This window comes from Hypomesus transpacificus, chromosome 9 (assembly GCF_021917145.1).
Source record: "Hypomesus transpacificus isolate Combined female chromosome 9, fHypTra1, whole genome shotgun sequence".
Lineage (NCBI taxonomy): Eukaryota > Metazoa > Chordata > Actinopteri > Osmeriformes > Osmeridae > Hypomesus > Hypomesus transpacificus.
The window spans coordinates 13,374,539-13,389,183 of NC_061068.1; the positions used below are offsets into that span (position 1 = coordinate 13,374,539).

General features: G+C 41.0%; 1 protein-coding gene across 2 annotated transcripts; it reads right to left on the minus strand.

Annotated features, from left to right (window-relative positions):
• Window positions 1–311: 311 nt before the first annotated feature.
• Window positions 312–14,284, minus strand: LOC124471328 (zinc finger protein 883-like). 2 transcript variants are annotated; one of them, XM_047025804.1, is made up of 3 exons: window positions 13,980–14,284; window positions 4,227–4,622; window positions 312–731 (listed from the first exon to the last, which is right to left on the minus strand). In XM_047025804.1, exons 1-3 carry the CDS (start codon window positions 14,170–14,172, stop codon window positions 679–681), a joined length of 642 nt encoding a protein of 213 aa, XP_046881760.1. In that variant the 5' UTR covers window positions 14,173–14,284; the 3' UTR covers window positions 312–678. The 2 variants fall into 2 exon arrangements, with proteins under 2 accessions (XP_046881760.1, XP_046881759.1); XM_047025803.1 differs by lacking the exon at window positions 312–731 and having other exon boundaries at window positions 2,781–4,622.
• Window positions 14,285–14,645: the final 361 nt, after the last annotated feature.

Here is a 14,645-nt window from a genome sequence, read left to right on the forward strand (position 1 = left end):
GGCTAACAAGGAGGTCCTTTGCACTGACCCCTGCAATCCAACTACTGGCAGTGTTAAGGCTCTATGCCAATAGCAGTTTTCTGGAGGTTCTTGGAGATGAACATGGGCTCTCCAAGGCCTCAGTGTCAAGATCTGTGCAGGCTGTCACAACTGCATTACTTTGCCACATCCCAGACCACATCCAATTCCCCACAACCAGAGGGGACAAGTCTGCGGTGCAGGAGTTTTCACCCCCTCCCAGCCCCTTCACCCCGTGTGACTTCCCAGTCAACACTGTGGAGTCTTTCCATTTCCTGGGTCCTTACATAAATCTGACCATGTCCAGGCTCGTGTTGGGTGCACACACATCTTAGACTTTCTTCTAGTTGGTGCTTTATAAACATAGGAAACCCCAAGACACAGACCTAGACCTGGGTGACAGCTTCTGACTTGGTTTGCAGAGTTTTCCTGCAGCTCGGCCATATATGTACGTTCTAATTTACCGCTAGGCCTCTGCATTCCTTTGAGTGGTACTTCCCCATCCTCCTTTGCTAAAACCAATGTCTCACACTTCTATTGTTTTTACTTAGTTACAGCTTAGCATCAAATTTCACATAATACAACTTAGAGTATAATATAAGAAATAACTGAGACATTCACTTTTCAATTAGATGGTTCCATAAGTGTAACCCAGCTCCATCATTTTAGCAGGGTGACGTAATTTTCTTCATCAGTCCAAGCCCCCTCTGGATCTGTGGAGGCAGACTATGTTAATTGGAAATACTCGTAATATAATAATGATAGTCATGCTGAGCAATTTTAAATTACTGTTCTGCCAAACAAAGTGTGCAGTTTGGGTCACCTTCTGATCTAAAAAGTCAGTGCTGGATCTGTGCAATACTAGTTATTTCAGTGAATCCCTATGTTAGTCATGGTTATCTTTCTCTTTTATCTTAAAGCTCAGCATTTAGCCTATCAGTTAATAAATGCATGTGGCAAAGTTATTTTGAAGTAATTTATTGATTTTGTGATGTGAAGACAAAAACATTTTTTGCCCACATCAAGTGCAATAAACCATGGCCTTCTTCAGTGTTTTGAATTCTATCCTACAATTTTCAATTGCCACTTTCTTTTTTGGGCTATTATTCTCAATCTCCTATTGAGAATATCGGCCATAGGCTAGCCCACTGTCAGAACGGTTTCAGACAGCTCACCAAATTACGCCAATTATCAGTAGTCCTAAATGCATGTGAAGTAGATTTGGTAGGTCTACAATTTACGCATGTTAACGGTCGTAATGGTTTGACAAGTTATCTCCCTTGCCATGTCAATTGCGGCAACATTGCCCTTTTTGGGGACAACTCCCCAAAAAATCTAAAATCAATTTATGCTGCTGAAACAACACCTCTCTGCTGCTTTAAGCTTTACTTTTTGCGTCATAATTCCTCTTTTCGACGATCGCCTGATCTGGGCTGCACAGTCTAAGCTTATTGAGGTCTAGCTTGAATTAGCGTGGCCTGTTAGTGAAACGGCTTGAGGCTTAAGTCGAAGTTGACGTTTACCCAAGTAAGACTTGTGTAAGCGCGACTTGCGTTAGAGACGTTGATGGAACCCCCCCCTGGTGAAAAGTGAACTGCTGTTGTGACACTGAAAATCTAGAGTTAAACCTGAAAACCAAGCCAACTGTAAATCTAGCTTTGTAGTGTAGGGCTCAGGTACAAATAGAGAGAAGGAGGTGAGGTAAGCAGAGACTAACCCTAACCCTACCTAGTCTTAAGACCAGATAGTCCAAAAAGAAAGACACAAAGAGTTAAATTCCTCAACAACACCTACCCTATCCCAAATTACAAGAAAATTCTTATTTTCCCATAAGGTTACTCATTGCCTTTTCTGAACGCAGATCACAGGGGTTAAAGTGAAAAAAAATCCTGAGCCGGAACTTTTTGGGGGAGGGGCAACGCTTTTTTGTCTTCCGCTAGTTTTCTACACAGGGTGACCAGTGGCTAAGAAATTGTGAATGACAAGTCATGTTCCGCAGTAAATGTGCAAACGTATTTTTAAGTCGCAGACACGGTCAGTCATAGACAACAGTGTGTCAGCTGTAACATTTGCTCCCAGCAGCGTCGTGGCAAATTTGAGTGCAAGGGCAGCAGCTCTATGACATGACGAGCAAGCACTTTGTTACTGCTGCTGGCATATAGTAGCTTCCTCAAGCAAAACGTGCAGAAACAAGCACCAGGCTCTCTGTTTCTTGTTGCTAAACAGCTCACCGTCTCTACCTTCTTCTATCCACGCCTAGCGCCATTTATTTTTGAGGCATTGGTGGGTAAAGGCCGATTTATACTTCTGCGTTTTTACGCACACGCACACGGGGAACGCCCTATCCGTCAAGAAACTCCCTCTGCGTGTCCTCGCAGAGCCCTCGCAGAGCTCTGCATGCACCTCCTGATTTTCCGTCTGTCCGTGCGTCTTTTTACGGATACCCCTTGGCTATGATTGGTCCGTATTAAGAACCGCTTGCGTCAGGGGTGGGGTTGGGGTTGCCGTGACAAACAAGAGAACAGAATCCTTTGACCGCCATTGTTGTAAGTTTTTACAACTCTTATTTCAGCTTAACAGTACATGTAAATCAGCATCTGAATTAAAATGTGACGATAAATGGGCAGTGAAGTTGCTGAAAATGTGCTTATTTTATTGATGAAACGGTTCATTTGTAAATTTGTTCCGACTTTTCGATAACCTAGCTAGCATCGCAGTGCAGCGCCATCTACTGTTCTGGCTATGAATTGCTTTCAGCACGCAGAGCCGTCGGAGTAGTATAAATTCAACCAATCCGTCCGACTCCGTGCGTGCGTCTGTTCGTTAACGGAGACGCAGAAGTATAAATCGGCCTTAAGACATCATCCCCAAGGCTAAATGAATTTGCGCTCCATGCTTTCACCAATAACACTAACGTGACGTATGGATCTCATTTTCACACTGTGTAGCTAGGACCCACCCTGCTCTGCTTCTGGTAGGCTTGTAACGGTAGTTATAGCCGCGTTCCTCTTATGATTGGTAGGGGAAATCAACTGACTCAAATATTAAACCGCATGCAAGTGCCCCCCCCAAAAAAAAAAATTTGCCGCACGCCAGAGATCCGGCACAGTGCCGGAATACTTTTATCCCGGAGATCAATTATCATTACTGGTGTGCATAGTCACTCCTCAGAGACCCCCTTTACTTTGTGGTATAGGCCCCAGCCTCCTTGAAAAAGATGTGTTACATTGTTGACACTGACATGGCTGCTTTCTTGTGTGTCCTCATATGTGTATACAAAGAACTGCTTTGTGAAAATAGTTTGTTACATTCCTGACATTTAAATGGTTTCTCTCCTGTGTGTGTCCTTATGTGTTCAACCAGATGACCCTTCTGAGCAAACAATTTGTTACAATGTTGACATTGAAATGGTTTCTCTCCTGCGTGTTTCCTCATGTGTTCAGCCAGAGTACCACTTCGAGCATATGGTTTGTTACTCTCCTGACATTGATAAAGTTTCTCTCCTGAGTGTGTCCTCATGTGCACAACCAAATCTGACTTCTTACTAAACAGTTTGACACAATGTTGACACTGATATGGTTTTCCCCCTGTATGTTTCCTCATGTGTTCAATCAAAATAGACGGACGCTGAAACGATCTGTTACATTGTTGACACTGATGCAGTTTCTCTCCTGTGTGTGTCCTCATGTGTTCAGCCAGAGTACCACTTCGAGCAAATGGTTTGTTACACTCCTGACATTGATAAGGTTTCTCTCCTGTGTGTGTCCTCATGTGCACAACCAAATCAAACTTCTTACTAAACAGTTTGACACAATGTTGACACTGATATGGTTTCCCCCCTGTATGTTTCCTCATGTGTTCGATCAAAATAGACGGACGCCGAAACGATTTGTCACATTGTTGACATTGATATGGTTTCTCTCCTGTGTGTGTCCTCATGTGTTTAACAAGCGTATCACTTCGAGCAAATTGTTTGCTACATTCCTGACACCGATAAGGTTTCTCTCCTGTGTGTGTCCTAATGTGCACGACCAAATCTGACTTCTTACTACAACGTGTGTTACATTGTTGACACTGATATGGCTTATCTCCTGTGTGTGTCCTTATGTGCATAACCAAATCTGACTTAATACGAAATCTTTTGTTACATTCCTGACATTGATGAGGTTTCTCTCCTGTGTGTGTCCTCATATGAAAAACCAAAGCACCTTTTCGACCAAAAGTTTTGTTACACTGTTGACATTGATGTATTGTTTTCTCTGTGGGGTGCATATTTTCCCTTGGCAGAGCCTCATTGTTTTGAGAGTCACTGCCTGGTTCTGGTGCTGCATAGTCTTGTACACAAGGTTCTGCATTGATTTGTTCCACAGTTGTGTTGGTGGGTAGAAAGTTTCCTTCACCGTTCTCCACTTTAACAGTTTGGACAAGATATGAACATTCAGTAAAGTCCTCCTGATCCCAGTCATGTTTCACACTGGTAGAAGTGAACGTGGAGTGTGTAGTTTCAGACTGCAGTCCTTGGAGCTGCTCTTCCTCCTGATTGGTCCAGAGCTCCTGTTCCTCTTTAATCTGTGGGGGCTCCAGGAAAGAGAGCTGCTGCACATCTGTGGGGAAGAAGAGGCAAGACAACAGTTAGATGGGGTCTGCTTCATTATTCTGCAACCTAGATTGACAGCTAAAGAGACCAAATAAAAATAAAGTATGTAGAGAGAGATCTCAGCAAGGGTCTATGGGATGGTTATCCAAACAGTGAACACTCCACCCAACCCTGGTACAATTTTACCACCACTATTCTTTACAGCGCATTATACAACTGGTAGTTCTGACGTCAACATATGACTTATTTAAGGTTATGGATAACACATATTGGAACATTAGATCTCGGCTTTTGAGAAGCTCATGAGTGATGTTCTTCATTATTTAACTAAGCCTAAAACTAAGTTTTTATCCAATTCCCTAGCTGTGACTGAATGCCAGATATCCTATGGTTTCACTCCTATTTTCACAGTGAAACCACTGCTTTCAATTATTGTCTGCAAGTCACACCAGTGTTTCCCACACAGACTAATTTGTGGCGGTGCGCCACAGAATCAACACCAGCCGCCACATATTGCGTTTCTTTAGTAGTTTAGCTAAGACTTGCATGTACAGTACGTAATGTCACATTAAATAATGTATTTAAACTCAAACTTATATGGTGCGTCGCTGTATTTCAGTTGTAAAAATGACAGTAAAAAAAACGGACCCATCTGCAACTGACGCAGGCACACCACACAATTTCCCTAGAAATTGTACCAGGGGAGATTTTAGGATCAGACTTGCTCAGCCCCCAATGAGAATGTGACATAAATACAGTGCCTAGCAAAAGTGCTTAACGTAAACCCCCCTGCTAATATAAATCCATAATTTCACTGGATAACAATTCATACATTTATGCAAAAAACTAAGGATGTCCCTTTCTTCATGAACTAAGAGCATCAAATGATAATAAACAATATATTTAAAAATATATATTATTTTTAGGGGCGCTTGGGCACTAATACCGTGACTGCAGAAATGTAGCCATAGAGGAAACACTGCACTATATGTCATCATTCCAGGTTAAGAATACCAATCGAGGCTGCGTTTGAAATCGTAAATCAAACTTTTGTCAGCATTTTGAGTGGAAATGTAATTACCATTTGTAGGCTACAGGTGTACTATTCGTGCACGTCGGGCTGGTCCTCGCAGCGGAACGACAGTTTAGTGGCCGCTCTGTCCATTCGCGCACCTCACAGTTGTGTATTGATCATACAAGAACACACGCTTATCAACTTGATTATTATTGATCAAAACAGAACGAGGGTTCGGCTGTAGCCTACTTGAAACATATTATTGAGAACATATTCGCTGACATGCATTGCACGCGTGATGAACACAGGTTTTTTTGCCTTTGGCGCTCGGGATTTGTCATTGGCGCTTGGGAAAACGGCTTTGGCGCGCGCCAAAATTTTCTCTATGTAGGAAAAACCCTGTACATTATCCAGCTTATTACACAGCTACTTGCCAAAAAAAACTTAAAACAGTGTGTCTTTTTACAATTTATATGTTACCATCCGTAGTGTTGATCAGCAGAGAAATAGTTCGCCAAAGACGTTGAACTTCATAGACGTTGAACATTCTTTAGGCTTCAAATCAGAGTACGCTGGGGTTGAAAAGTTACCGGACTTCTTGCGGAGTAAGACGTGAATCCGAGGCAAAAAGGCCACTTTTCTTGACAGCGGTCAGTTATACATAGCAACGGTCTGTTATCGAAAAATAATTGACCGCAGAACGTTGGGAAGCGCCATTCAAGTGGATGGGTATTCTCCAGCATTAAGAACGACCGTGTAATAATTTAACATACCCGCCACGGTGGCCGGTAGCTAAAGCGAGTTTACCCGCCACAACACATAATCACCCGCATTTGGCTGGTGGCGGGTGCTAATTTCCATCCCTGACCTGTTCTGTAGCCTACTACCACATCCATGTCTTGCACTGAGCTGGGTCCTCAAGTTTGATCAAAAGCTACACGAGACAAGCTTTCGCGTGTGTTCGCGCATCCATGTTGCTTAGCAACGAACATACGGTGGCCGAGAATGTTTAACACGGGGAAGCGATACGTGCTGGTTGAAATGTGTGTCTCATGGTCAATGCGTGAGGCTTGAGAACCCTGCAGAGTTTATTATTTTGTTTTGAGAAACCTAGAGTAAAAAATCTTATAGCGAGAGATATGTAGAATTCCACCTGCCAAAGTGGCTAGTAAGAGTGACTGGTTTACCTGCCACAGCCGAATTCTACCCGCATTTGGCGGGTGGGCACTAATGTCATGCCCTGCTTGTTTAACTACATGCTCTTATGGTTCTTCCTTTTGGGACTTATTTAGTTTTCACAATGTATGCTTCATGTTTTGGTTACCCGCAATGTTTGGGGCTATCTTGTTGTTATGATCAGTGACCTATGCACCTTTGTAAAACTCTCTTTTGGAAGTCGCTTTGGATAAAAGCGTCTGCTATATGCATAAATGTAATGTAATTGATGCAGCTCTGCTTTACTCTTATGTTGAGATTGGCATTCAAATGTTTATTTTTATTAATACATAAAATGCAGAAATTGTAGGGCTGGGCGATATGGGTAAAAGATTATCGATATAGATATTTATATTTACATTCGATAACGATAATTAAACGATAGACCACAGATCCGTAGTAGTAGCCAAATAAGTCTCCTCCTCAACTTGTTCCCTACACTCGGCATAAAGTTTAGGCAGAGCGGTGTGAGAAAAAAATTTGCAGCCAGGGAGCACGTACCTGGGGTCAAGTAACTTAAGCTTTTTAAAACCTTGCTTTTTATCAATAGCCTACCTATCAATACCTTAGCGCAAACTCACACTTTCTGCATGTTCCAATGACTGATTTTGCTTCAGGTGGTAAAACAAGTTTATATTAGTATTATAATTGGACCAAAACGCTGTTCTTGTATGTCTAGAGACGTTCTAAGAAATCCGCAAAACCGTTTGCAGACCTCTCCAGAGGCCGCAAACGATTTACAGACCTAGCAAGCGGTTGCCTTGGAGATGTTGACAACATGGAGTCTGCTCCAGATTTGTCGTGTTTGATTTGGGATTTTCCTACGTGTTGTTATATTACATTAAAAAAACAAATATGGACTTTCGACAGATCTACCAACACCTTTGTAAGCAGAGATTTGTTAAAACGTTTGTTAACCGAGACCGTAGGTTGAGGTCAACAAGAAGTCCACATTTGCAGTTTGTCTTATTACCAGACTTGGCAAGCAAGATTCAAGAATGTTGGTTCGCGTTCGTTACTATAGGGTTTGAATGACGAGTTTTAAAGTGGCGATTGACTGGGTATTTTGGGTATTTCACACTGTTCCTTAAGGTCTCCGAATAGGGTATGTAACATTGGTTGGGTTGAAAATGGCCCAGGTGCTGTTCTATGCCCCCTGATGGATCCTCTAAAATGTTCCAGAGAAAAAACTGTAGCTTTTCTCCTTTTATGGTATGCTCATTAATATTTAGATAAGCTGTGCGCTGATTGGTTGGTTTTCAACGAGTGAAGCTGGGGAGCAAAAACGCAACACGGCCAACAGCAGCACTCACTGAAACACCGAAGTTGGAGACTTGAAATAAAAATGCGCAAATAAATCTATTGTGTCTACACAACACTGTTTTCAACAGATTTACTACATATAATTTGAAATGATAACATTACTTGTTTCCACTTCTGTTGTTGAAGCAAACTTGATTGACTTAGGTGGGTAGAACGTTAGGCTACAGCTTAGCAACCAAACCATATTGTGATTCTACTCGGCTTCAGTTAGCTAGCTCTAGATATCTTGCTGAAAAATAACATGACAAAGATCTGGACAAACATGCATCGTGAATTGTAGATTTACAAAACACAGGTTATTTATTTGAATGAAACACAGTCAAGAAAATGAAACAACGTTAGCCCCATTGCCAATAAACTAGGATAAATTATCACACATTGTACCTATGCTCTTGCGTTAGCAAGTTAAATTAGTGTACATGCCTACAGTCTGGGTGTTACTAGTAACAATTACTCGCAATGCTAAAGTATCCTGTATGTAGCACCTGCCTTTCTCCAGTTCTTTCAAATAGATCATCTAGACAGGTGTTAGCAATAAGCCAGACTGCTGTTCGTTTTCTGGCTATATTTTCGGAAGCTTCCCTTCTAATGCCACCTACAGCTAGTCTAGCTAGAGCCATTTGATGTGTGTAGAAACGTATTTAGCATTCTACCTGGTATGCTATATACAAGACACGTTAGCATTGCTAATAACTGTTAGCACAACATCATACTGTCCTTATAGCTTGCGGTTGCAATGAGCATACGGTCAGAACAGCACCTCTTTCCAAGTTCAGCTTCCTAGCAAATCCTGCTTGAAATTGTCCAAGGTTGTCAAAACTGTCTTGGGTGAAATGTTCAGAGCAAATGAATGATTGAGTGTCGAACTTCGCCGGGATCTTATAGACAACAGCAGCCATGCCTGTCGAATGTTTGGCTCCTTAGGAAGACAGTGAGTGTTAGCCTTCCCTGTACAGCCTGGAACACAGCATTTACGACCGTGGTCCATTTTCAATATCCTTGTATTAATTCAAAACGTTCTTCTTTGTAATTCCTTATAAGTAGCCTACATAGAGCAGCGGGCAGCTAAACTAGTATCGGAGATAGACGCTACCTCGGGCTGGTCTGGATGTACATTCTGGGGCGTGACAAAGATACAGACCAGAGCCAAAAAGGGTGGTCCCCCGTCATACGTCACACCGGTGGCTTTGTTGAAAAGCTAGCGTTTTACAGCAAAAAAAAATCTTTTTGAGATTTGCATAGGAAAGAGGTGTCAATGGACTTTGATATTCACTGTATGTTCATTTTACCCACCGAACTGTCGTTATTCAACCATGACAAGGTAAAATCAGTTTTGCAGTCAATCGCCCCTTTAAAGACTTTGTGTTGAGAATAACATCTATATTTACAAAGATAGCCAAGAGTTTTCTCTTAAATTCTGTTACAAAAAAAAGTATCTCCCCTACGTTTGGTTGCGGTGTCAAGACGAAATCCTTCAGTGACAGGGCTCTACAGTGCGAGTATTTCAGTCGCATTTTCGCCTAAATATAGGTATGTCCGAACTTGAAAACATTTTTCAGAGAACAGTGCGCGAGTGACGGGCTGTTGTCAATACACAGAACAACAGCGCAATGAAGTGAAGCATACCATTGATTGCACAAGGAAAGCAAGTGACGGGGTCGCGGCTGCACGATGTGAACATAGCATAATGACGCCCGAGCAACGATTCGCAACCAATGGGCCAGAGACATATAAAAAGAGTTACGACACTCTTTGATCTCGCCGACACGAGATTACTTGGTTCAAGTAGCTCGAAAAAAAAACACTGCTGGCAACCTGTTTGAATGTTTTTCAACGGGACAGACAATAGCAGCATCTCGATTTACTGACATTTTCGGTATATTAACACATAATATAATTTGGTTACTGGTGTGTTGTATTATGTATATGTCTGATACTTTATTTACATTTATGTATTACATTAACTTATAACACTAGGTAGCAATATTGTGAAGCAGAGATAGAAATGGCTATGCTAGCTACCATACTGTAGCTCACACCAGCTCAATTTAAGTCAAGAAAAGGAGTTTGGTAAATAGAACAGAATATACAAGGCAACCAATTGCACTCAATAAAACGTTTTATTATGCATTATGTCCAGTGAGAGGGTCAAGTTTGTTTTTAGTGAGTGGAACTGAAATTCCTGCCGAGCGTCGGCAGCTAGCTGGATAATAATCTGCAATTCATTGTTGCTAGCTCTAATCAGATGTGCATTTAGAATCTAACAAGCTATATCTTACAATAAACTTTAAGTAAAGCTGGCTATATAACATCTGGGTGACCTGACATCCTCTTTTACTCGGACTAGGGGTGGGCTATATGGCCAAAATGTTCTATCACGGTATGAGTAATTTTATATCACGGTTACGGTATATATCACGGTATAGTAATTGTTCTGTAAATTCAATTAAGAAATGGTACAAAATAACCATACCGTACATCATCACACTATTATTGATTTATTACAAACAAAAACAGCTGTCACATGAGACAACAATTGAGTTAAAAACAAAAGACTCAAACTGTACTGTGGCTACAATATCCAACTTATCGATTAAAGATTTTCTGGACTGCGTGAGCTTTCTAGCTATCTGTCTACCAGGACACAATAATTTGCGATCGGGGGTTAATAAAGTACCTATCTATCTTATCGAGTATGGAAACTTTATCATATGGCTTCAAATTTTACAATGAGGAGGCTAACAAGTAACACTAGCAGGAAGTAGCATTGCTACGAGTGTTATGATAGGTTGCTAGGTAACGGAAGCTAGCTCGCTTTTTTAATGAATGTTCATTATGCATTGGTAGCCTACTTATTATTTTGATAATAGGCTAATATAGCTAATATTGACACTTAGAGCATGTGTTGCCTTTATTATAAGACTTATATTAGGCTTTTAATTTGTTTGCGGCTCCAGACAGAATAGTTTTTTGTTTTTTTGGTCCAATATGGCTCTTTCAACATTTTGGGTTGCCGACCCCTGTCCTAGATCAAGAATGCTAGCAACGCCACCAGTGTAATTTTACAACGAGAATTTTACAGCACGAGACAAAAAACTTGAACAACAAATCGAATTGGTTACCTGCAGCATGGGACATCAAATATATAAGTAATTAGCATCGGCATGAATGCAGTCCGCTTAGCTTAGACAAAATACACTCCACATCGAAAATTCCGTCAGACCAACGCAAATGTGCTTCAGGTCAAACGAAAATAGCAAATCAAATAGAAGTTAAACTACAAATCTAAATATCGCAAGAACGCGATTTATATGATGGCTTATATACAATACAAAAACCAGACAGTTAATTGACACGTGTAATACAAAAATATAGTATTAAGTATACCGCGGTTGAAACGGTATAGCCAAATCTCTCCCGGTAGACACATTTCTACCATCGCACGGTATATACCGTCATACCGCCCAGCCCTAACCCGGACATGTCCTCTTTTCGAGACCTAAAAAATGCATCCCGGCAGGAATTCCAAAATTGTCCGTGATTTTGCCTCGTCGGAAATTTGAGTTTTTTGGGGTCTTTCACAAACTATTACGCCATTCATGTTCAGTGTAACGAAACAAGTTAACTGGTAAATTGATCAAAATACTGCATTACTTTTAAAACCATTTTCAAAACAGCTAACTTGATTCGTAACACTGAACATGAATGGGGTTGAACGTTGCAAAATACAATGTTTGGGACTATAGGTCGCAAATGACACGCTTACTTATGCCTTCTTTGATTACAATGGAAGTCTATAGAAGTGTCCCATCTTTTTATATGGCTCTGGGTCTACCTAGCTTTGACTAGCAAGCCTTTTAATCCGTGGCGTTCTTACTTAGTCTATAATGTCCCAGTATTTTAAGAAAATATGAACTAGGGCTGTCCCCAACTAAGATTTTCTTTGGTCGACCAAGACTCGACTAAAACGTCTGAAAATCGACTTATCGAACTTTGAAACACGTAAAAAAAAAAAAAAATCTGACTCTATGGCTGCTGGACATTGATTCAGCCGCTAATAGCCTACTAATAATAAGACTCGTATCACCAGTCCTGTTGTGACCGATGGTATTTAGTATTTCTTACAATGTACTACAAATTTAAAAATATTGTTTGTTTAACATTCACATCATCAGAGCGCGCTTACCACTGCCTGAAAACTTGCAGCATGCGAACTTACGTAGCTAGAAGCTGAGTGGGGAACGTTGCAACAGAGAAAGATTTTGTTGTCTTGGCCGGTGAAGATAATGTCATTCGATTTGGATGTGATTCTTATAATAGGCATTCATTTTTCAACCCAGCGCGTTAGCATGAGCGAAGTAGGGCTAGACCAACTTACGTTTTTCAGGTGGTAGGCTACATCATATTCAACATTGAACTATGAAAAATAAACCGTTGTTGGCAGAGCTTGCATTCAACGTTTTTCGAGTCACCCGGTACTTTGTAAATGTACTTTAATGAAATACTGCCATACCACAGATTTCTTTGCCATTTTGACTAATAACCCCAACAAAGTAAGCTATGGCAGAGTTTGTAGTTCTGCAGCCAATTGTGCTCGTGCCGTGTTCAAAATACCAAAACAAAGCGCAGATTAACGAAAGGGAAAACAGTAACAACTTTTCTTTTAAATTATATATTTTTAGAGTTGGTTTATTTGTCTTAAATAATATAATCTACAATTTCTGTTGAACATTTCGTTAATTCAGCAATGATGACACAAGCGGGAATCAGATCTCACACTGCCATATGGCAGCTCGACTAAAAACATCTTGGTCGACCAAGAGCATATCGACCAGAAAATTGACTAGTCGACTAAGTGGGGACAGCCCTAATATGAACTATAACTATATTCATGTTTCTTAAACTATGTGTTCTAGTTTTATCAGTGAAAGTTGCTAGTTGTCTAGCATTAACAGTTAAGTCAGTGGCGTTGTTAGACATAAAACTGTACTGGGGCACAGGCCCCTATTCATATCCCTTCTTCCAAGCGTGTTGCGCACAATGCACTATTAGGCTATAGACACTCCCCTTGCTTAACCCACTATATAACAGTTCAGGGACGCGAGTTTGATATCAGCTTTGGCAGGGACACCTATAGTTAATGCAAACTTTGTTTTCGGTTAAACTGCTTTGATTTTACAAGCATTGATTGGGATGTTGCGTTTATTTTAGGAGGGATTATCAACCTTAATGAATGCACTGACTAATAAAGTAAATTGTTGAAACTCAAACTTGAGATTTTACTGGGGCACAGCAGATGTATACTGTGTTAAGTTATGTTAAATGAATGAATGCAATAAAAAAAAAAACACTGCTGCTACATTTCTTTGTGTGCTCCTAAATGAAAACATGTACTCCTTGGTGAAAGCATTAGCGTAGCCTAACATGTAACAATCAACTGAGTGAGTGGTTCGCGCGCGTTCCCGCTTTTCATGTCAGCCTAACATGTAACAATCAACTGAGTGAGTGGTTCGCGCGCGTTCCCGCTTTTCATGTCAGCCATGCATCTGATTGCACAACACCTAAGTTCCACAGCCTACAATTACTTGCCAGTTGGTTAGCCTTGGCCAAAAATCAAGAGTTCTATTGCCCATCATACCGTCGTTCATTACCAAAACAAATCATTACATTCTGCTAAATATTTACTATCCTCATTTTGACCAAACACCTGGTGCTGGGTCTGACCGTGCTACATCAAATTAAACATAGCTAGCTCTAATGGATATATTAAACACAGAAAATCATAATCAACTGTAGATATTAAAATCAAACCTGTTCGATGAAGCTTGATATCAGGTTGAGTAACATTGTCCAACAACTGTTGCAGTCGCGCGCTCTCCTCTCTCGAACGAGAAATCTCCCCTTCGAACTCGGCAAACGACTTTTCAGCTGCCCTAAATACCTCCATAGTGGCCGTTGTTAATCTCTGAGTGATAAAATCCCTGAACAAATTTAGTTTAGACATTTTTGTGGTTAAAAACTCGGATATTTTACAAAACTAGCACGAAGAACTTATCTTTCTCCTTCAAGCGAGTTCTTTCTAGCCGGATGTAAACAACTGAAGTTGTTCCGGTGATCAGTTCACTGGTTTCTTCGAACCTTAAGATCCTAGCGCCATCGGCTGTGGTGGAGTTACATAATTCGTTGCTTGACAAGATCTCCCAGCTAACACACAACGTTGTTAGCTGTTGCCCAAAGGCGGGTGGTTGGGGATTCCCCCCGTGTAAACTTGAACGGTGCACTCCTCCGTCCGGTTTACACATCGAAATTGGTAAAAAAAATCTATCGTTTTCCGGGTACAGCCAATTTGTTGGCGTGTGTGTGTGACCTATGTAAGATGTCTTCTACCACTCAGAGCCAGTCGGTTGTAAACATCCAGTTTTACTGCATTCACAAGACAAACATGGGTGAATCAATGGACACAGTTAACAGCAGATA

Bases quoted from the DNA above. Each gene is read 5' to 3' on its own strand.
- LOC124471328 (XM_047025803.1), bottom strand. From the start codon at position 14,172: ATGTCTAAACTAAATTTGTTCAGGGATTTTATCACTCAGAGATTAACA. The intron at 4,623-13,979 runs GTTTGATTTTAA...TCTTCCCCACAG, and splicing joins TATCAAGCTTCATCGAACAG to ATGTGCAGCAGCTCTCTTTC.